The sequence below is a fragment of the Saccopteryx leptura genome, chromosome 2, assembly GCF_036850995.1.
Source record: "Saccopteryx leptura isolate mSacLep1 chromosome 2, mSacLep1_pri_phased_curated, whole genome shotgun sequence".
Lineage (NCBI taxonomy): Eukaryota > Metazoa > Chordata > Mammalia > Chiroptera > Emballonuridae > Saccopteryx > Saccopteryx leptura.
The window spans coordinates 172,446,691-172,469,846 of NC_089504.1; the positions used below are offsets into that span (position 1 = coordinate 172,446,691).

General features: G+C 38.2%; 1 protein-coding gene across 2 annotated transcripts in view; it reads right to left on the minus strand.

The window, feature by feature from the left end:
* MON2 (MON2 homolog, regulator of endosome-to-Golgi trafficking) overlaps positions 1–23,156 on the minus strand; it is a 188,946-nt gene that overhangs the window by 78,873 nt on the left and 86,917 nt on the right. For both annotated transcript variants that reach the window (XM_066369320.1, XM_066369319.1), the window contains exons 15-25: positions 22,748–22,860; positions 22,307–22,411; positions 21,857–21,937; positions 21,710–21,783; positions 21,531–21,621; positions 16,344–16,445; positions 14,515–14,625; positions 12,895–13,070; positions 10,188–10,350; positions 6,754–7,047; positions 3,990–4,188 (exon numbers count right to left, since the gene is read on the minus strand). In XM_066369320.1, coding sequence (XP_066225417.1) covers positions 3,990–4,188; positions 6,754–7,047; positions 10,188–10,350; positions 12,895–13,070; positions 14,515–14,625; positions 16,344–16,445; positions 21,531–21,621; positions 21,710–21,783; positions 21,857–21,937; positions 22,307–22,411; positions 22,748–22,860 — 1,509 coding nt within the window. The remainder of the gene's footprint in view (positions 1–3,989; positions 4,189–6,753; positions 7,048–10,187; positions 10,351–12,894; positions 13,071–14,514; positions 14,626–16,343; positions 16,446–21,530; positions 21,622–21,709; positions 21,784–21,856; positions 21,938–22,306; positions 22,412–22,747; positions 22,861–23,156) is intronic.

Below are 23,156 nucleotides of genomic sequence, written 5' to 3' on the forward strand. Positions count from 1 at the left end.
TATAAAGACTGCTGTCTTAGGGAAAAATGCTGATGAACTATTTCAGCAGTTCCTACTTTTTCAAAGACTTGTATGTCAACATAGAGCTCCATGTTTCATAGGACATACTGGAGCTCACTCCATGCTCCCTGGAGCTTTAGCACAAGGGAATGCCCTTTTTTTCTTCTTTTCTTTTTCTTTTTTTTTTTTTTTTTGGTGTGTGTGTGTGTATTTTTCTGAAGTTGAAAATGGGGAGGCAGTCAGACAGACTCCCGCATGCGCCCAACCGGGATCCACCCGGCACGCCTACCAGGGGGGAATGCTCTGCCCATCTGGGGTGTTGCTCTGTTGCAACCAGAGCCATTCTAGCTTGTGAGGCAGAGGCCACGGGGCCATCCTTAGCGCCCGGGGTGGCTTTGCTCCGGTGGAGCCTTGGCTGCGGGAGGAAAAGAGAGAGACAGAGAGGAAGGAGAGGGGGAGGGGTGGAGAGGCAGATGGGCGCTTCTTTTGTGTGCTCTGGCCGGGAATCGAACCCGGGAATCCTGCACACCAGGCCGATGCTCTACCACTGAGTCAACCGGCCAGGGCCTAGGAATGCCCTTGTTGATCAAGCTACCCAAAAGAAAATTATTTGGAGCAACCATGACAGATTGAGCAATTCAGTCTCATACTATTCATCACCAGAACGCTGCAGCCCTGTGTAAAGTTGCAACTTTCTCAGGAAGCAGCACGGCAGATTGGGAAATCCTGTCCAAGGGGTCCTATACTACAATCTGCCCCTTCATTTGGAGTTAACCCTCAAGGACCCCTACCAGGACAACTTTGGCAAATGGATGTTACTCAGACACCTTCATTTTGGCAAACAGTCCTATGTCCACGTTACAGTGGATACATATTCTGGATTTATAGTAACCTCCGTCAGAACAGGAGAGGTTGCTAAGCATGTTATAGCTCATTGTCTGTATGCATTGTTCTATTATTGGATTTCCTAAACTGGCTAAACTGAAAATGCTCCTGCATATGGAGCAATAGCATTTACTGTATTTTGTCATTCTTACAACCTTTAAAGTTAAGGTATTATTAAAGTGTACCCAGCAAATATTTTAAGGTCAATTTAAAAAAGAAAAATTTAAAAGGAGGTAGTCATATCCTGGAACTCCTACGGGTCTACCATATCATGCTTTTTACTTAAAAAAATTTTTTTTAATTTCTTTTGAATGCTGATGAACAAGAGACGCCAAATCTTTTTCACCTGCAAACTACTAACTTCTTTATTAGATCCAGCTAATAACACTGTTTTGTCTTTTTCCAAATAGCTCCAGATATATGGAAAAGATTTATACAGACAGATGGGGATCCTCAAACCCCTCAGCAAGATCTCTGAGCATGGCCTTTAAGATACCTAGAGGCAGAAAAAGCCCAATAGAGATCAGGGGAACTACCAGCTTTTAGGAAATGCCCTTAAAGGCTCCAACACCCCAAAGGGTCTCATAGGATGCCATCTGGGTCCTGCTTCAATAGTGGAAAGGAAGGTCATTGAGCTAAAGCCTGCCAGGCTTACATGCCTCTGCTGTGAGGAAACAGGGACACTGGAAGGTAGGCTTCCCCCTCGCTCCTCTAAGGGAGGGTTCAGTCTCTTCCAGCCCTGCTCCAGCCACCTATGACCTAACCTTGCCCAGAATGTTGGGGTTTGCCACTGAAGGCTGAAGGTGCCCAGGGCCGTCGGCCCCATCTACGACACTAAACAAGCCTAGGGTATTTCTTCCAAGAAGCAGGTAAACTGATCTCATTTGCACAAGGGCCACTTAACTATGTCTTGCCTGAATAGTCAGGTTTTTTATTCTTCCCTCGAAGATCTCTGTTGTGGGTGTTGATAGTCCTATTTTCTGCTGCTTTGTTTAATATATAGTGTTTCCTTTATTCCTCCTACCGCAATGCCCCACTCATATTTCAGGCTGGGACCTACTCCTAATTTAGAGCTCTCATTCCCCCTTTTGCCAACATCTATTATGAATCTACCTTTGCCATCCAGCTTAGTGTATCCCAAGGTTCTCTATACCAAGCCACAGTCACAGAGCTCCAAGGAAAAGCATCCTGGTCTCATCTCTCCAGGCAGAGGAGAACAGAAGCTCCATATCCACGCATGCTGCAGATGGCTTTCCCAGTCTACCTGAATCATTCCCAGCTAGAAGCAGCGGTCATTGGGACTTGGACATGAGCCGCAAAGTACAGAATGGTGACAACAATTCCAGTGCCATGTGGACTTTTCCTGGACTCCTGCTCCTTGTGACAGCTCCTAACAGACTGAACTGGGGTTGGGTTGCATTTTTCAGGGATTTGGCATGGTGTTGGGGCCAACTTGGATTTGGTGAACATGTTAAGGACACCGCTCTTTTATGGATTCTTGCTGTATTGGCCAAGAGTTTTCTTAAAGGCTTTAATCACTGTAAAAAAAAAAATAGAAGACTGGATAAAGAAGATGTGGCACATATACAGCACGGTATACTATTCAGCCATAAGAAATGATGACATTGGATCACTTACAGCAAAATGGTGGGATCCTGATAACATTATATGGAGTGAAATAAGTAAATCAGAAAAAAACAAGAACTGCAGGATTCCATACATTGGTGGGATATAAAAACGAGACTAAGAGACATGGACAAGAGTGTCATAGTTACGGGGGGCGGGTGAGGAAAGGAGGGAGAGAGGGAGGGGGAGGGGTACAAAGAAAACTAGATAGAAGGTGACGGAAGACAATCTGTCTTTGGGTGAGTATGCAACAGAATTGAATGACAAGATAACCTGGACATGTTTTCTTTGAATATATGTACCCTGATTTATTGATGTCACCCCATTAAAATAAAAATTTATTTATTAAAAAGGAAAAAAAGGCCCTGGCCGGTTGGCTCAGTGGTAGAGCGTCGGCCTGGCGTGCGGAGGTCCCAGGTTCGATTACTGGCCAGGGCACACAGGAGAAGCGCCCATCTGCTTCTCCACCCCTCCCCCTCTCCTTCCTCTCTATTTCTTCCCCTCCCGCAGCCCAGGCTCCATTGGAGTAAAGATGGACCGGGCGCTGAGGATGGCTCTGTGGCCTCTGCCTCAGGCACTAGACTGGCTCTGGTCGCAAGAGAGCGAACCCCCGATGGGCAGAGCATCACCCCCTGGTGGGCATGCCAGGTGGATCCTGGTTGGGTGCATGTGGGAGTCTCTCTGACTGCCTCCCCATTTCCAGCTTCAGAAAAAAAAAATGCAAAAAAAGAAAAAAATATATAAAAATGTTTTTTAATGTCAGAATGAATTTAATTTTGTCATATTTATTGTTTAATTACCATAAAAGCATGCTTGGACTTTATATATTTTAATATTTGACTTAATTATTTTAACATATTTCTCAGAAATTTGTATATAGTACACCTACAATTATTTGTAAGATTTTAAACGCTCCCCGACTTCAAAAAATTTGAGAACCACTGCCCTAGAGGCTAGGTACACAATACACATTTTCTCATTGAATTGAATAAAATACGCATGCTTATGCACAAACAACACATAAACACAAAGATTGGCAGTTAAGACAATTCTTGGGAAATAGTAATGTATGTGAATTTCAAAAAAAAAAAAAAAAAGTCCAGCTGACCAGGTGGTGGCACAGTGGATAGATCATTGATCTGGATGTTGAGGACCCAGGTTCAAAACCCTGAGGTTACCAGCTTGAGCATGGGGTCACAGACATGATCCCATGGTCGCTGGCTTGAGCCCTAAGGTTGCTGACTTGAAGTCCAAGGTTGCCGGCTTGAGCAAGGTCACTGGCACTTATGAGAAATCAATCAATGAACAACTAAAAGTGCCGTAACTACGAGTTGATGCTTCTCATCTCTCTCCTTTCCTATATGTCTCTCCCTCTCTACAAAAAATAAATAATCTGTATTTTTCAAATTTCCTTTAACATGAATTATTTTATCACCAGAACTCCCCCCTCATATATATATATATATATATATATATACCTAAAGGTTGCAATAAGTATCTTCTAGTGTTGAAGATTCTTGCTACTCCAGCCAATGTTAAAACCCATGTCTCAGCCCATTGCTTCTCTGCTGTGTCCCTTGAATGATGAATGAGTATATTGCCACCTCCAGATTCAATCTTTTCTTTGTCTGCAGTAGTAGAAGACTCTCGAACTCGGTCCAACAGATGAAAGAGAACCTGAATATTTATAAAAATAATATACAAAAAGTATTGATAGCATAATTTAAGAAACCAGGATTTTTATAAAAGTTATACCTTAAAATCTGATCCATCCCCATATTTTAGAAGGAACTGAACAGAAATATTACTGTATATGCTTAAGTTTATTCCTAGTTCATGGAATGAGAAATATTAAAATAAATTGAAGAGAACATTGTTTGTCTAAGACTGTTGAGTGTCAATGGAGCATCTACAGGGTAATGTATAAAAAAGCAACAAAACTAACAAGAGGGGCCCAGGCAAAAAATATAATTATGGGAGACATTTAGATAGAGGTTATAACTGACATGTCAGGATTAGATGCAGATACTTGGAAAAACGAAACAGGAAGTGGTGAGGACTTGGAGAATGTTTACATTTAAAGGGTAGATTCAGCAGAAGGAATAAAAACAGAAATAATAAATAAATAAAAACAACACAGGAGAAGAAGCATGCTATGAAACAAACCAAGGAAAGAGATATTTTGAGGAGAAATTATCAACCATGTTAAATGAGTAGGATAAAAATTGAGCATAAGGCAAAAGGCTTGGCAATTAGAAGAGCACCTGTATCCCATGAACAACTTCTGTGGCTCACAAACTATGGCCTCAAAATCAGCAGCACTGGCATCACCCAGCAGCTTCACACACATGCACATTCTCAGGCCCCACACAAGGGAAAAAAGGTCAGAAACTCTAGATTGGGGTTTGTGGCTCAGCAATTTGTGCTTTAACAAGTCGTGATTCTCTTATTCGCTTAGGTTCAAGAGACTATGAGGTAGAATAATCTGGAAATCAAATTGTTAGGGATAAGGGATTGCAGGGAGGTGAGGAAGAAATAAAGTACTAAGAATTAGGCAGCGAGATTAACAATGAAGCTCTCTAAAAGGAAAACAAGAATCAGGGAAAATATGTTTGCTCTTTAAAACAGTAACAGAAACATAAGCAGACATGTCTGTGATCTAAGAAGCCAGGGATAAATATGAAATGGAGCACACAGGGGGGAGTGGGGCTTTTAATTATTTTTACTGGGAAACATACATTATTAATTTCTTAAGAAGATATTTTGAGGTCACTTTATTAAATTGAAAGTATTGTTAAATACACTTAAGGTTTACTATGCTGCCTGTTGTCAAACGTACTGATCTCAAAAATCCACAAAAGCAGTGAAAGGATTAGAAATTAAATTTTATTAAAATGGAACAGATGGAACAAAAAAGGACAGTCTTTTAGCAAACAGGAGATGCTCATTAATCAGCTGTTGACTTCATAAGAAAGTTTTAAGAGAAGATAAAACAGGAAAACAAAAACAATAAAACTGTATATTTAATGAGCAGGCATGTAGAATTTACCAATTAAAGATTATTTTTGTTTGGTGATTCTTCAAGCAAATTTCACTGTTTATGATATTCTTTTATTTATAAAATTCTCATTATATTATATATTTGAATTACATGTAGTGATTTAGCAACTCCTACTTATATACCACTTGAGCAAATGGGAAAAAAACACAAAGGCAAAAATCAGAGACAGAGATAAGAGATGAAGACAAAAAAGAGATGAGATTTTAATATTTAATCTGTCTCAGAAAGGTGCAATTAAAAATATGACAAAGTATTTTTTGTTTTGTCAAATGCACAAATGCAAAGAACTTTTTGTCTTTAAAAATTAACTGGAACAAGTTTGATTGAACAAGTATGGGAGGGTTGGATGAGGGACATGGAGAGATGGAGCAGAGAAGGACAAAAAAGCTCATGGACACAGACAGCAGTGTAATAGCTGTGGTGGGTTGAGGAGACAGAGGAAGGTACAGAGGGACGAAGGGTGATGGACAAAGACTGACTTGGGAGGGTGAACACAAAAGACAGTGTCCAGAGGTGTAGTTGTAGAATTGGGCACTTAAAACCTGTATAATTATGTTAGCTAGTGTCACCTCAATATTCAATTTAAAAAAGTATGTAAGGGCCCTGGCCGGTTGGCTCAGCGGTAGAGCGTCGGCCTGGCGTGTGGGGGACCCAGGTTCGATTCCCGGCCAGGGCACATAGGAGAAACACCCATTTGCTTCTCCATCCCCCCCCCCTTCCTCTCTGTCTCTCTCTTCCCCTCCCGCAGCCAAGGCTTCATTGGAGCAAAGATGGCCCGGGCGCTGGGGATGGCTCCTTGGCCTCTGCCCCAGGCGCTAGAGTGGCTCTGGTTGCGGCAGAGCATCGCCCCTGGTGGGCGTGCCGGGTAGATCCCAGTCGGGCGCATGCAGGAGTCTGTCTGACTGTCTCTCCCCGTTTCCAGCTTCAGAAAAATACAAAAAAAAGAAAAGAAAAAAGAAAGTATGTAAGGGTGTTCCAATTAAAAGCTGGTAACTCAAGCCCCGGCCAGATAGTTCGTTCGGTTAGAACACTGTCCCTAAGCACAGAAGTTGCCAGTTTGATCCCCGGTCAGAGCACATACAAGTTTCCTGCTCTCTTTCTTCCCTTCTCTAAAATCAATAAAATAAACATTTAAAAATAAATAAAAAGAAAAGCTGATAACTCAAGCTATTTTACAATACCTTCCAAATAACAGTGTGCCATGTTGAATGCTGTAATAAGGTTCCATGTGCACCAATTGTTGAAAAAAGAGTTTGTCCTGCACTCTTCCTGACAGCAGGACGGGGGTCCACACAAAGTTCACCCAATTTTGCATAAAGACACAACCAAAGGCAATCAAACGGTGGTGCAGGGTGGAATGGTCGATTTAAAACCAGTCCTTTCTCCTTTGCCTGCTTTTGCTGTGCTGCCTCTTCTTTATTTAATTCTTTTTCAATAGTTTCCCCTCTTTGGAAAAAATAATCTGAAATATTCCACTAAAAACCAAAGTAGAGAATTCATGTTAACACAATAAATTAAAATAAGAAAAAAAAGCAAAGTAGAAAAATACCACTTTATTCACAGACTTTATTTTAAAGACATAAGTAAATATGCAATCCATAGTTGTTTTACTTTTCAGAATTACAAGGAAATTAATTAAAACAGCTCTTCCTCTGTCATGTGTCTCCATCTGATTTCAGGAGACCATGGGGGAGAAATCTTTTGCTAACATTAATATCTAAAAAATATTTTATTATAGCCCTGGCTGGATAGCTCAGTTGGTTAGAGTATTGCCGTAAAGCATAGAGGTTGCTGTTTCAATCCCTGGTCAAGGCACATAAAAGAGCAGGTCAATGTTCTTGTCTCTCTCCTTTCCTCTTAAAAATCAATTTTAAAAAATTTATTAAGAAAAATTTCAAGAACACACAGAAAAATAGAATATATCAATATGTTGATATACCTACCACCTACCTATAACAATTAGTAATATTTTGTCATATTTGTTTTATGCCTTTTTATAATCTCTAGTAGAAAACACTTTAACAAATATAAGCCTGATACCATTATCACTCTAACAAAACGATGAACAATTCCTTAATATCACTGAATGTTTCGTAATTTCATACAAGAACAATTACTATCTCCAAACATATCTTTCGACTTCATTCTCAACCACAGCAAGGTATGCAAATTAATGAAAATTCTATCTCAGCCCTGGCCAGTTGGCTCAGCAATACGGCGTCAACCCAGCATGTGGAAGTCCTGGGTTTGATTCCTGGTCAGGGCACACAGGGGAAGCAACCAGCTGCTTTTCCTTCTCTCCCTCCCTCCCTTTCTTTCTCTTTTTCTCTTCTCCTCCTGCAGCCACGGCTCGAATGGTTTGAGCAAGCTGGCCCTGGGTGCTCAGGATGGCTCCATGACCTTGCTTCAGGCACTAAAATAGCTCGGTTGCCAAGCAATGGAGCAGTGGCCCCATTTAGGCAGAGCATTGCCCTGTAGGAAGCTTGCAGGTAGATCCCAGTCGGGTGGCATGTGGAAGTCTGCCTCTCTGACTCTCACTTAATTAAAAAAAAAGAAAAAGAATTATATCTCATGATAAACTCATACCGTCCAATCCCTGTGAATAAAACAAAATAAGGGAGGTGATACCTAGCAGAAATCAACATTAAATTAACCAACTAATTTTTGGGAGCAATTGTATACCTACACAACATGCCTATGTTTTTCTCATGATTATATTTTTAATAGTAAAAAATTCAGTTATCTAGCTTTGAGGGGTATTTACATTTGACTTTTAAAACTTCTGAGTTATGTAATACAATATACAGATGATGTATCATAAAATTGTACACCTGAAACATAATTTTATTAACCAGTCACAAATAATTTTAAAAAATAAAACATAAAAAATAAATAAAACTTTTGAGTCATAATATACATTTAGATTACAGGGGTCTCAAACTCGGGCCCGCGGGCCGCACGCAGCCCGCCCACCAATTTTGTGTGGCCCGCAGACTAATCCACGAAGTTTGATTAGTCTGCGGGCCGCACAAAATTGGTGGGCGGGCCGCGAGTTTGAGACCCCTGATTTAGAAGAATCTAAATAATTGCCTTTAAATAAATTTATATTGGTAATACTCTCTTCATGTTTACTTTCTGTAAACAATACCCTAACATTTTATTACTTTTACATTCAAAATAAGAAAATGTGGCACAGTGGATAGAGCATCAACATGGAACGCTGAGGTCCCAGGTTCAAAACCCCAAGGTCGCCAGCTTAAACGCAGGCTTGCCAGTTGAGTGCAGGGTTGCCAGCCTGAGTGCAGGATCATCAACATGATCCCAAGGTCACTGGCTTGAGCAAAGGGTTACTGATTTGGCTTGAGCACCCCCCCCCCCAGTCAAGGCACATATAAGAATAAATGAACAACTAAAGTGAAACAACTATGAGTTGATGAACTATGAGTTCTCACTCTCTTCCTTCTCTCTCTCCCTACCTGTCTCTCTCTCAAAAAAAAAAAAAAAAAAAAAAATCGGCTCAGAAGGTCAATAATTAAGAAGCAGACAGAATTAAAATGTATATATATCTAGTTCTTCCACCATCACATGTGATCTCCTTATAGCTAACATAGCAGTGTTAACAAACTGCTCTGTAATGGGAGATAGAGCCTTTTATGGAAGCTTTATTTACTAAATAAGCAGCATATGAAAATGTTGCTTCTAAAATAATATTGAAAATCAATTAACTTTTTTACACTAGTCAACATTTCTCTTCTACATACTATAATTTGTTTACTAAATCCTCCAAAGACAAACCTTATAAAAGCCAAATATCAGCTCAATATATCAAAATTATGCCAAATAGTTTGCTCCCGATGAATTATTCCTTAAATGATGTCATTTAATCCTTTATGCAAGATATATTTGGTACTTCAGAGTCATTTAAATGATTCCTACAGAGCCAAAAGCATACTTGCTTAGCATTCCCTCTCAACTGCAAATAGTGATTTCTAAGTTATATTATCATAAGAAAGGCAGTGAGCCTGAACAGGTGGTAGATGCAGTGGATAGAGCCTGGGACTGGGATGCAGAGGACCCAAGTTCAAAACCCCGAGGTCGCCAGCATGAGCACGGGCTCATCTGGTTTGAGCAAGGCTCACCAGCTTGAGCCCAGGGTTGCTGGCTTGAGCAAGGGGTCACTCAGTCAGCTGTAGTCCCCAGTCAAGGCACATATGAGAAAGCAATCAATGAACAACTAAGGTGCTGCAATGAAGAATTGATGCTTCTCGCCCTGATGGGATAGCTTAGTTGGTTAAAGCATCATCCAGAAGCACAGAGGTTGCTGGTTCAATCCCTGGTTAGGGCACATATGGGAACAGATGTATGTTCCTGTCTCTCTCTCTTTCCCTTCCTCTCTCTAAAATCAATAAAATGAACATAATAAAAATAAACATAAACATAATAATAATAAAAGACCTGCAAACGAATCAGATGCCTTCCTGCATGGCTTCCCCACCTCACTCTGAGATTAAAAAAACAAAAAAAGAATTGATGCTTCTCATCTCTCTCCCTTCCTGTCTGTCTGTATCTGTCCCTCTTTCTGTCTCTGTCACAAAAAAAAGGCAGTGATACTTACCAATAAACCTATTGAAGTTAAACTAATATTAAGTTCTTGGTTATGAAGTCCAAAGCTACCTGCAACATCTACAACAATCTGCAGGCAAGTGCAAGGCATTGTTGGTAGAAAATCTGTCACAACCAACTGAAGACACTGAAATGCAGTTCGTATTAAGGATTCTCTGAAAATACAAAAGAAAATAATTTATACTCATGTATTTTTAAAAAATGTAAGGGCAAGTACATACCTCACAGCAAGGGTCCCCAAACTTTTTACACAGGGGGCCAGTTCACTGTCCCTCAGACCGTTGGAGGGCCAGACTATAAAAAAAACTATGAACAAATCCCTATGCACACTGCACATATCTTATTTTAAAGTAAAAAAACAAAACGGGAACAAATACAATATTTAAAATAAAGAACAAGTAAATTTAAATCAACAAACTGACCAGTATTTCAATGGGAACTATGCTCCTCTCACTGACCACCAATGAAAGAGGTGCCTCTTCTGGAAGTGCGGTGGGGGCCGGATAAATGGCCTCAGGGGGCCGCATGTGGCCCGCAGGCCGTAGTTTGGGGACCCCTGCCTTACAGTAATGTGGACCATGCAAAATGTTATTTTAAAATGTGAACAAGAAAATATTCTCTAATACAGATCAAATAGTACTTCAACATTTACATAGATTTTAAAAAGATATGTTTACTTAAAATAATTAATAAAAAACACAGGTAAAAAAACCAGAAACAGTAGATTAGAAAAAGGAAAGAAAAATATGTATTAATATGTATTAATTAATGCCATATTATTTCTATTTGTATTCTGCATCAACTAGCCCAACAAAACTAAGACATCGAATGAAAAAGGAAATTGCCTACAGCTACTTTCTTACCACTCTGTCCCCAATGTCTAGCGTGATGCCTAGCACATATGAATACATACAATGAAATATTCACTGAATGAAAATTAGTTCATTTTTTTTTTTTTTTTTTTTTTTTTTTGGTATTTTTCCGAAGCTGGAAATGGGGAGGCAGTCAGACAGACTCCTGCATGCGCCCGACCAGGATCCACCCGGCATGCCCACCAGGGGGCAATGCTCTGCCCATCTTGGGGCATCGCTCTGCCACAATCAGAGCCATTCTAGTGCCTGAGGCAGAGGCCACAGAGCCATCCCCAGAGCCCGGGCAAACTTTGCTCCAGTGGAGCCTTGGCTGCCAGAGGGGAAGAGAGAGACAGAGAGGAAGGAGAGGAGGGGGGGGGGGGGAGAAGCAGATGGGCACTTCTCCTATGTGCCCTGTCCGGGAATCGAACCCGGGACTCCTGCACGCCAGGCCAATGCTCTACCACTGAGCCAACCGGCCAGGAAGTTCCTTATTCTTTTTATGTCTATATCTTATTTTAAAGTTCTACATGACGTCTATAAGAGTAGTTTTGAATTTCATGTATAGAGAATAAGAAGTGTTTGGTTTTGGAAATAAATTCTGGTGGTGAAAAATAAGGATGAAAACAAATTATAATAGCTAACACATTGCATGTTTACTATGTCAGCACTCTCGAAGAGTTTTATGTGTATTAGTTCATTTCATTCTTACAACATCTTATTTTACAATTGCAGGGTAAGTTGGGAGAAGAAACCTACTCTCAACTCCTAAAGCAGTCATTAAAACAAGATACTGTGAATCCTGCTGCAGAATTACACATTTATACATCCAAATGTCTGCTAATTCTCCCCACTGTAATGTCCTACCTTAAATTAAACAAGTTCATACATGTACTCCAAAAGTGCTCTTCCTTCTATACTCCCTATTTAGTTAAGGATACTACCTACCATCCACTAAGCTCTCTAAGTCAGAAACCTGGGAGTCATTCCTGACTTATTTCCTGTTCCTCCCTTTTCCCTACAGTTAATCCGTTAAGAAGCTCAAGTCCATCTCTGCTCTATTTCTAGAGAGCACTGCAGGCTTTCCCATCCACTCTGTCCTGCTGCTCGACACAATATATCCCAAATGCATGTCAGATCACTCCCCTGATTCAAATCCTAAAATACCTCCCAAATATACTGAAGGTGAGTCCAAATAGTTTATAAAAGCATATAACATCCTTCATAATTTTGGCTCTGCCCCTCTCCAGGGGCACAGACCACTGCCACTGGAGTCCTTTTCTTCTGCAGTATAACAAACTACTCTCTCTCTAGGATAGCCTACTTACAGGGTTTGTTCCTTTCCCATAGCATTATATTTTCAGAGCAGGAACTATTTATCTGTATAATCAGAATAACTAGCAAGCATAGTATTTGGAATATACTAGGCACATAATAAATGAACAAATCAATGAAAAAAAGTCACTTAAAAGCCATTTCTTAGACTTTCTAATATATGAAGAGAGGTCAAGCCCTAAATGCAAATTCACATATTACCAAATACTTAATAAAAGAAAGCCCAATCTTTGGATGTGTTATCGAGTCTGTTAGATTGATACATTTATTTTATAAGTAAGAACCTTGTATTCTTGCATAAATGTCAAATAAACAGCAATTTCCCCACCCTTCGAAAACAGAGGTGAGCCCTAATAATTCGCCATAGCCACTTGAGGGTAGAGTTAAGAAAAACTATAGATCTTAAACTGAAGCAGGAAGGGCATTCATAAAAAATTACCACTATTACAAGATTTTAGGATGGATTTCCTTTTTCTCTCTATTACTTTTTGGATATTAATTTTAAATACTTACCCTTGATCATTTCTGATTGCTCCCATGACTCCAAGCACTAATGGCCATCCAGGCCCAAGACTATCTCCCTGACTTTGCAGAATCTGCAACACACATTCTAATTGCTTGAGTCGGATATCTGGATGGTTAATACTGGACATCTCCTTTAATGGGTTCAGTAGAAGCAACTGCAGCCTCTGAAAAGGGGGCAAGAAACTAGTTAGAAAAAGAAGCCCAAAGACAGGAAGGTTCTGCTGTTGCTTTTAAATTTAAATTCACCTCCACTCAGACTGCAATGGTAAAGAGAAATTTTTCTAGTAAAATAAATATTAAACAAAATTTTTCTAACAGTATCACCAGAGGTTTATTATGTCATCTATCTATACCTTTTTTATTTTAAATAAGAGAAAATAAAAATCAATCTTTAAGATGTTAGATTTAAGGATAAATGGGAAGTGAGTGACCTTATGTTAAAAGATATTAGAGAGCTATATAGAAATGAATATCACTAAAGGAAATATATCTGTGTAATATCTAGCTCTATTTGGAAAAAGAAAAACAATTTCCAATTTCTAAAATTACCTTTCATTTGCTATTAATGTACACCATACATATTTAAATTTTAAATTCTCACTACTTCTAATAAATGAGTAATTATGGTAAACAAAGATGACATGTAATCACAAAATCTGCTGGAGATTGTAAAAAAAAAAGTCCTCCATTCTATTATTTAGTATTTCATTTTTAACTTTCTTCTCACCAAAGATTCATTTATTTGGTTCACTGACTGAACACACATTTGCTAAGTTTTCACTACATAACAGGTATGATGCTGGACATTGAGACTATACATAAACAAGGGTTTTCTTTTCAAAAAAAAATTACAGTAGGAAAAAATGTGAAATCACTAAAATAAAAGCTCTATAAAAATTCAGATCTTTTCTGTTTTGTTCATAATTCTACTCCAAAAGCTAAAACACTCCCTGGCACACAGCATATATTCAATATGTATTTAATGAATAAAGCTGTAGAATAAAATTACAACAGTGTAAGATAACAAAGGCACTGGAAATAGTTATTAAATACTTCATTCCTACTAAATCTTCACACAATAAACTTTGTTGAACTTTTAAAAAGTATATGATATGTGAATGATTAGGCAAGTCATGACAAAGAGCTCAAGACTAATGTAAACTAAGAAAATATAAAATAATTTTAAATTACTGAAAAATAAAATCTATTTTACTGTTTTTGCCTCTTCTGCCACTTGTTTTCTCCTCATGTAAGGATAATGAGAGAAAAACTCAAAGATAGGTAAGGACCAAAGGAAAGAGACTAATAAAATAGGGCCCCAAAATGAAGCCTGAGCACTGACTTCTGGAGTGGGAGACCAATTCTAGAGAATCTATTAACTTGGGACAATGTCATGCAGAAGAAAGTTTTTACAATTTTAGATAAAGATAATCCTAAAAATCTAGGCATATCAACCTTCTGTAAGAGATCCATGGCCCATATAATAAGATTATTAAGCAACAAAACCCACTTTTAGAATATCAGCAATTTGGTAAATTAAGAAAAAATTACATATAGAAGAAGATGATTTTACATTAAATATTCTTTTTAAAAAAGATTTTTTTCTACCTGGTTTTGTGAAAGTGGAGGATCATGGTTAAATGTTAATGCTGCTTTAATAAGAGACGTTAAAGCTTCTGCTCCCCATTCTCGCATTCGAGAATTTGGATGCTGGCAGACCTAAAGGTAAATATGTAGAACAAAAATTAAATATATAATATATTTACACTTTTACATCAATTTGAGAAAATAAAAATAAAACATTACATATTTTATTCCTTCACATTTAAAAAATTACATAAAATATTCATCAATAAGAGTTGGAGAAAATATTATATCCAAAATTTAAGTAATCTTACCTTCTGAATAATGGGAAAGAGGAAGCAATAGAGAGAAAAATGTAAAAGATGAAACTAAACAGTCACAGAAACGTGAGGATTTCATAAAAGTAAATGATGTCATCAGAGTAAACAAAAGAAGCAGACACTAATGTCCCTAATTAGGTCTATCCTCATAAATAATGAGCAATAATTTAAAAAACATATTTCATGCTATTTGAGGGAAATATTCATAACAAAGAAATACGCATATGTCCTTTAATAGCTCATAAAAGTAATCCCAATAAAATGGAAAAAAAATACACAAGCACATTTGTTTCTCTTACTAAGAATAACTTTCTTAGTTACTAAACTAATATAAAATGATCGTGGCATCCTAAATCTAAACTGTACATACTTTGTATACTGATAGAAACAACTGTTATACCTGACCAGGCGGTGGCGCAGTGGACAGAGCGTCGGACTGGGATGCGGAGGACCCAGGTTCAAGACCCCGAGGTTGCCAGCTTAAGCGCGGGCTCATCTGGCTTGAGCAAAGCTCACCAGCTTGGACCCAAGGTCGCAGGGTTGAGCAAGGGGTTACTCAGTCTGCTGTAGCCCCACAGTCAAGGCACATATGAGAATCAACGAACTAAGGTGTTGCAATGAAAAACTAATGATTAATGCTTCTCATCTCTCTCTGTTCCTGTCTGTCTGTCCCTATCTATGGCTCTCTATGACTCTCTATCTCAAAAAAAAAAAAAAAAAAAAAAAAAAAGCAGCTGTTATTAAGAAGTAGCTAATTATTAAGAATCACCCCCAACTTGAATACGAAAGAATATAAATAGAGAAAAAATTCCCTGGTGCTATTTATAATTACTGATACCAAACAGGTTTTTCCCTCTGTAGATCTCATAATCATAGGAAAGACTGTAAAGGAATATTTACCACTTACTATTATATTAACTCAGCCCAATTCATAAAGTTTCAGAACTAGCTGAAAATGAGGTGATTAAAAGATTGGATAATGATGGCACACTGGATAGAGCACTGGCCTGAGATGTTGAGGACCCAGGTCAAAACCCTGAGGTCAACTTGAGTGTGCAATCATAGACATGACCCCAATGTCGCTGGCTGGCTTGATTCCAAGGTCACTGGCTTCAACAAAGGCTCACCTGGAGCCTCCCATTCAAAGCACATATGAGAAAGCAATCAGTGAACAACGAAGGTGCCACAACCACGAGTTGATGCTTCTCATCTTTCTCCCTTCCTGTCTGTCTTTCCCCTGTATCTTTGGGGGAAAAAAAAAAGATAACAGAAAAAAAGGGAATCTCAAGCTAACAACCAAAGGAGACTTCAGAGGTTCATTAATACATCACCCATTTTCAGCCAAAAACAAAAGAAACATATATCTTCAAAAAAGAAATGAACTTTAGTCCCTGATAAAATATACAGATATATAAGTACAGGAAAAAAGTTAATCCTGATTTGGCATATGGTTATCTAGAGTCATTAATTCATAGTGTATGTATTTATTCTTAAGAAAAAAAATAAACGTACTAAGTTTTAAAAAGAGGTTACCTCAAGTAGATGGCCAGTTAGAGGTCTCCATAGAATTTCTATTCGATGCATGTTAACTAGACCAGTTTCTAACAATTTAGCAACAGCAAAAAGAGACGGTTCCTAGAGAGAAAAAAATTGCATTTTGATATTAGAAGAATTTAAGTATTTCTACTGTAAATAAAATTGAGAATATTCTGAAGAGCTTGGCTATAATTAACATATGATTAGTCGGTACAAGGCTGGCAATAAATATAACAAAACCTCAGTTACCATGAGAAAAGCCTTTGTATCACCCTCAAGTATCCAGAATAGCTCCTAATTAGAAAATCTGCTTAGAAAGAGAATGCTTTAGTGGGAAAAAAGTAAAATTCAAAAATTATACTAGACACAAGAATGTCTAGTCTTCTGACCAGATGGAAAGAATTCTGTTATGTGATGAACTGTATCCCCCTAAAAATCCCATGTTAAAACCTTACCCCCAATGTTTTTGGAGATTTCGGTATTTGGAGATAAGAGTTTACAAAGAGATAATTAACATTAAATGAGGATCTACATATGAAGCTCTGATGCAATAGGATTAGTGTTGTTATAAGAAATATAGAGCCTGACCAGGCAGTGGTGCAGCGGATAGAGCATCGGCCTGGGATGCTGAGGACCCAGGTTCAAAACCCTGAAGTCACCAGCTTGAGTGCGGCTCACCAGCTTGAGAGTGGGGTCGCCAGCTTGAGCGTAGGATCATAGATATGACCCTACCTATGGTCGCTGGCTTGGCTGGAGCACCCTGGTCAAGGCACATATGAGAAAGCAATCAATGAACAGCTAAGGTGTCTCAACAAAGAATTGATGCTTCTCATTTCTCTCCCTTCTTATCTGCCTGTCCCTCTCTCTCTAAAAAAAAAAAAGGAAAGAAATAACAGAAAGTTGGCAAGTACATGCTCCCTCTCCCTCTCTCTCATTTATAAGCAATGTATAGATGTCCAGGCCTCATACCCAAAGAGTCTTACTCAGAAGGCCTAGAATGTGGCCCTGACATTTGTGTTTTTAAAAAATCCCATAGCCGATTTTGATGCACACAACAGTTAGAGCCACTCCTGAAGTGGTTAAGAATGGAGGAGATCTGGAATGACACATATGTGGGTTCAAATCCAAGCTTCACTAATTACAAAATAGGTGACCCCAAGCAGATTACTTATGCTATTTCATATTTCATCTATAAAATGGGGATACTACTACTGAACCTTACAGAGTTTTTTTACATAATTAAATAATAATGTAAATCAGTGTCTGACATATAATAAACAAACTAATTTGCTTTATTATTTATATGCTTTATTATTTTGCTTTGTTATTTTTGTTATTGTTATAAGCATGGTACTATGCCCGCACAAGTAACATAAACACTGCCTTTTCTAAAAATAAATTTGCAGACTGTACCATCAGCTACCTTCTCAACACATTAGTACAAATTCCTGAAAAAGGACCAAAATTAGATAACTGGTCACTTTAAAACCAAAGGTAAAGAACACTGATATATATATGCTTAATACCTAGAATATTTAACTTACTCAAATAGCTGACACTGCTAACCTTAAAAACAATGTAGAAAAATAGTGAAGGTTCTACTTACTTTAGCATCTTCAAATTTATAATGAAATTTATAGAAAGCACTGTTAAATGATAAACTCTCATGCCTTCATCAAAAAACATTTTTATAAAGTTTATACTTGAATATATTTTTAAAACTTTTACTCATTGGCCCTGGCCAGTTGGCTCAGTGGTAGAGCATCGGCCTGGCGTGTGGGAGTCCCGAGTTTGATTCCCGGCCAGGGCACACTGGAGAAGCGCCCATCTGCTTCTCCACCCCTCCTCCTCTCCTTCCTCTTTGTCTCTCTCTTCCCCTCCTGCAGCCAAGGCTCCATTGGAGCAGCATTTGCCCGGGCGCTGAGGATGGCTTTGTGGCCTCTGCCTCAGGCGCTAGAATGGCTCTGATTGCCGCAGAGTGGCGCCCAGATGGGCAGAGCATCGCCCCCTGGTGGGCGTGCCGGGTGGATCCAGGTCAGGCGCATGCGGAAGTCTGTCTGACTGCCTCCCCGTTTCCAACTTCAGAGAAATACAAAAAAGAAAAAAGAAAAAAAAAAAAAAAAAAGACTTTTATTCATTCATTTTAGAAAGCAGAGAGAGAGAGTAAGAGAGAGAGAGAGAGAAGTGGGGGAGGAGCAGGATGCATCAACTCCCACATGTGCCTTGATCAAGTAAACCCAGGGTTTCAAATGATGACCTCAGTGTTGGAAGCTGATGCTTTATCCACTGCGCCAGAAGTAAGGCATATTTGAATATTTTACAAACTTTTATTTCCATTCCACAATTATCACTTCACTTTACAAAATTAAATCCTAACAAGTACAGATGTGAACCCATTTTCATGGAAGTCATCTCTATTCCAATTTCCATTTTCTCAACCTTTGAACCCTCCAAGCATCTCTGAAATATTGCATTTCTCCTACCACTCTTGGTAGGAACTTATAATAATAATAACTCATAATCTCTTTTTCTCAGTTCTCATTTATCTTAGACTCTTGTAACATTTTTTCCTCTGATTTCCATGACACAATCCTTTACTACCTGTCTAAATCCTACGATTTCTTTCATTTCCAGCTCCAATTACACTAATTCATCTTGATTAATTTTAATCTATTTTAGTAGAAAAGTGTACAAAAATGTCATATGTAACAAAGTACTGAAGGATTCAGAGAATCAGTGTTATATCATTTAACACTACATTGCTTATTTAGACTCTAATACCATCTTAATTCCCATTTAACCATGAGCCAAGTAGTTTATATGCTCTTTGAAAGTAGAAGAAATATGTTATTTCCTAGCAATGTCATGTACATAGTAAGCACTGTACTTGCTGAGTGAATGCATAAATTCTCAAGACACCACCATATAAACTTGCTAAAATTTCATTAAAAATAGTTTAAAGGCGTGCGGGGGACCCGGGTTCGATTCCCGGCCAGGGCACATAGGAGAAGCGCCCATTTGCTTCTCCACCCCCTCCCCCCTCCCCTCCTTCCTCTCTGTCTCTCTCTTCCCCTCCCGCAGCCAGGGCTCCATTGGAGCAAAGATGGCCCGGGCGCTGCCCCAGGCGCTAGAGTGGCTCTGGTCGCGGCAGAGCGACGCCCCGGATGGGCAGAGCATCGCCCCCTGGTGGGCAGAGCATCGCCCCTGGTGGGCGTGCGGGGTAGATCCCGGTCGGGCGCATGCGGGAGTCTGTCTGCCTGTCTCTCCCTGTTTCCAGCTTCAGAAAAATACAAAAGTTTAAAATATTTTACTTTTGTGTTAAGAATCTTAAAGATGCAAGATTATTGAAGATAAGAAGTTTACTACTTTACTATATTTTACCTTATCCTTGCCTTGATTTGGAGTAAAATGTAGTACAAATTTTCAAATACCTGAATGTCTATGTAATTCTGTAGCTATGCATTATAACATAAAAACACTGCCCTAATAAGACCTTACTGGCTAACCTTTTTTATTATTATTATTATTATTATTATTATTATTATTATTTTCTTTTGGTGACAGAGAGAGAGACAGACAGAAAGGGAGACAGATGAGAAGCATCAATTCTTCATTGTGGCACCTTAGTTATTCATTGATTGCTTTCTCATATGTGCCTTGACGGGGGTAGGGGGTGTGAGGGGTGTGGGGTGTGGGAGGCGGCTACAACAGAGTGAGTGACCCCTTGGCTCAAGCCAGTGACCATAGGGTCATGTCTATAATCCCACACTCAAGCCGGCAACCCTGTGTTCAAGCTGGTGAACCCATGCTCAAGCTGGATGAGGCCACACTCAAGCTGGATGAGGCCGCTCTCAAGCCGGCAACCTCTGGGTTTTGAACCTGGGTCCTCTGCGTCCCAGTCCGATGCTCTATTCACTGCACCACAGCCTGGTAAGGCCTTACTGGCTAATCTTTAAATGAGTCACATGAGCCAAGATGACAAACTACAATATACAGAATTATAATTAAGGACTAGACAGACAATATAATTTTGGATCCTGCACTTTCTGGTTTTTACATATTTTCTGGAAGTCTTCACTTATTTATAAATGGTCCAATTATATTTATTCATTTTAAAATGTACAAAGCATTTTATTTTAAATAATTTCTAAGATAGAAATACACCAAAATATTACTGTGCTTTCCAAGTATAACAAAAATGATATTTTGAGCATATCAAGAAATCATTGCAGCCTGACCAGGAGGTGGCACAGTGGATAGAGTGTTGGACTGAGATGCAGAGGACCCGGGTTTGAGACCCTGAGGTCGCCACCTTGAGCGCAGGCTCATCTGGTTTGAGCAAAAGCTCACCAGCTTAGACCCAAGGTCGCTGGCTCGAGCAAGGGGTTACTCGGTCTGCTGAAGGCCCGCGGTCAAGGCACATATGAGAAAGCAATCAATAAATAACTAAGATGTCACAACGAAAAACTGATGATTGATGCTTCTCATCTCTCTCCGTTCCTGTCTGTCTGTCCCTATCTATCCCTCTCTCTGACTCTCTCTCTGTCCCTGTAAAACATAAAAAAGAAAGAAATCATTGCAAAAGTACTTTCTATTCGTGTAAACAATAAATAAAGCAAGGTAGACAGAATCATTCATCACCTTCAGAAAAATACTGATTAGCTCATTTTCTATCCCAACAAAGGCAAGAGAAACTGAAACATATATTCCTTGATTTAAATCTTGTATTGCCCCAATTATTAATTATAAGTATTATTGCGACATTATTTTGGAACTCATCTATACATGTGGTGTTGCATTATTCTTTATAAAAAATATTTTGAAAACTTCGGCACACAAAAGAAATGCATACAAAATGGAGCAATAGTAGGTTTACAGCTGTGAGTACATGAAACACAGTTTATTCTTGTATTATTATTTATTATTGTATTATTTTCCATATTAACAATTATAAACCTACTTTTGCCTTACCCTGTACAAACTGGGACATATTACAAGCCAATTCATGTTGTCTTCACTACTCCCTCAACAAATAACCACTATAAATAGTAAAAACTCAAAAGAATAGGGTTAGCCTGCAAGATATTGGTCACACTAGTTAAACACTAACAACATAATGCGTATATATACCTTATATAACTAAATAACATACCATATTTGAAACAAAAAGGTAGAATGTCATACCTTATTATTTCCATAGGCCATATCCATTGCTTCTAAGGATAAGGAGCAAAGTGCATTTATTAAATGATGCAATGATACATCATCAAGGTACCTAAAATAAAAAATGAAGAAATAAGACATTATGACCTACAATACAGTTAATAATAATGTTTCTACGAATTAAAAAGCTTGACTCTTACTGTGAGCTTTCAAACAATCTTGAAAGTATATTGGAAATCACTGGTAAATCTGTCATCACTGCTGTTGTCAGGACCTAAGAGAAGAATAAATTAAATTTAACATATGAACACTCTGATAAGCACTGAGTAAGAATGACTAGAACTTACTGTACTGGGACCTTCTACAGCTCTCCCAGGTTTCAAGGCACCACCACTACTAGGCTTTAATCCCAGAATCCATACAAGATGCTAAAATAAAAAAATAATAATAATAAAGAAATTTATAACAAAAATTCTAATAAAATTTAAACTCAGTAGTAACTTTTAATAACTAAAATAAAAATCAGTAGTAGGCTTCTAATAACTAAATTTAAATCAGTAATTAATATTCATATAAAATACTTATTACACCAAGCATCAGCAGAAGTTAGGTCATTATGATAAGTATTCTATCATTCCATACACTATAAGCCATGTCTTCTTTCCAACTTCTCCTTTTTCATATTTACTGCCTATTTCTTCAGCCTGTTCAAAGTACTAATGGGCACTGCTTCGTCTACTTGTTAGCACTCAGGTATAAAAATGACATGAACCTCTGACCCAGAGACCATTACATACCTGTAGAGTTGCCAAGACAAGTTGCCATGATGTTCCAAGAACAGCCCCATGACAGTGTGCCAAGTTAAGTAGTGTCCTCATACACTGGATATTTTTGGAAGTTAACTATATTAAAAAAGAATTATATTTGCAAGAACTGTTATGCATTCATGAAAATTAAAAGCTTGTAAAACAACATTATCATATTCAAATTTTAAAAAATAAAACCAAAAAATATTAAGATAATAGGTTTGGATGATTTTATATAAAACAAATTCATTTGCTTAAAAGTTGTGTTATCATAGTTGGTTATGATAATGTCAACTGCATACTTCTAATTTCTTCTAAAGATAATACCCAGGTAAAAGAAAGTAAATAAGTATAAAGATAAATTTGGGCAAACATAAAAAATACCATAGAAAAGTTTCCCTGAAAGAACCAAGAAAAGAACAAGTACTTTACCATCACTGTTCCTTGTGGCTGAACTGCTAGGGGTTGACCCACTGCCACCACTTGCTGGTGAGACTCACTTGATGGACTTATCATTGTAACACTTTGGCCCTGAATGGAATATGCTACAACAGAAAAGAATACCTAAATAATTTCAATACACTTTTAATGCTGCATTCAAAGCAATGCTATATTTTAAGACATTAACTTGATTCAACTAAGTTCAACTATGACAGTTACCTATATGCAAACATTTTTAAAACTCATTAGGTACAAAAAAAAGACAAATTAAACAAATATTAAGTAATTTTCTATGTAACTTTAAAAAATTATAAATCTTTGGTATATTTCTTCATAAGCACTTAAAATAGAACTGGGACACTATTCTAAATATGTATTCCCAGGAACCTTTTCAGTTAAA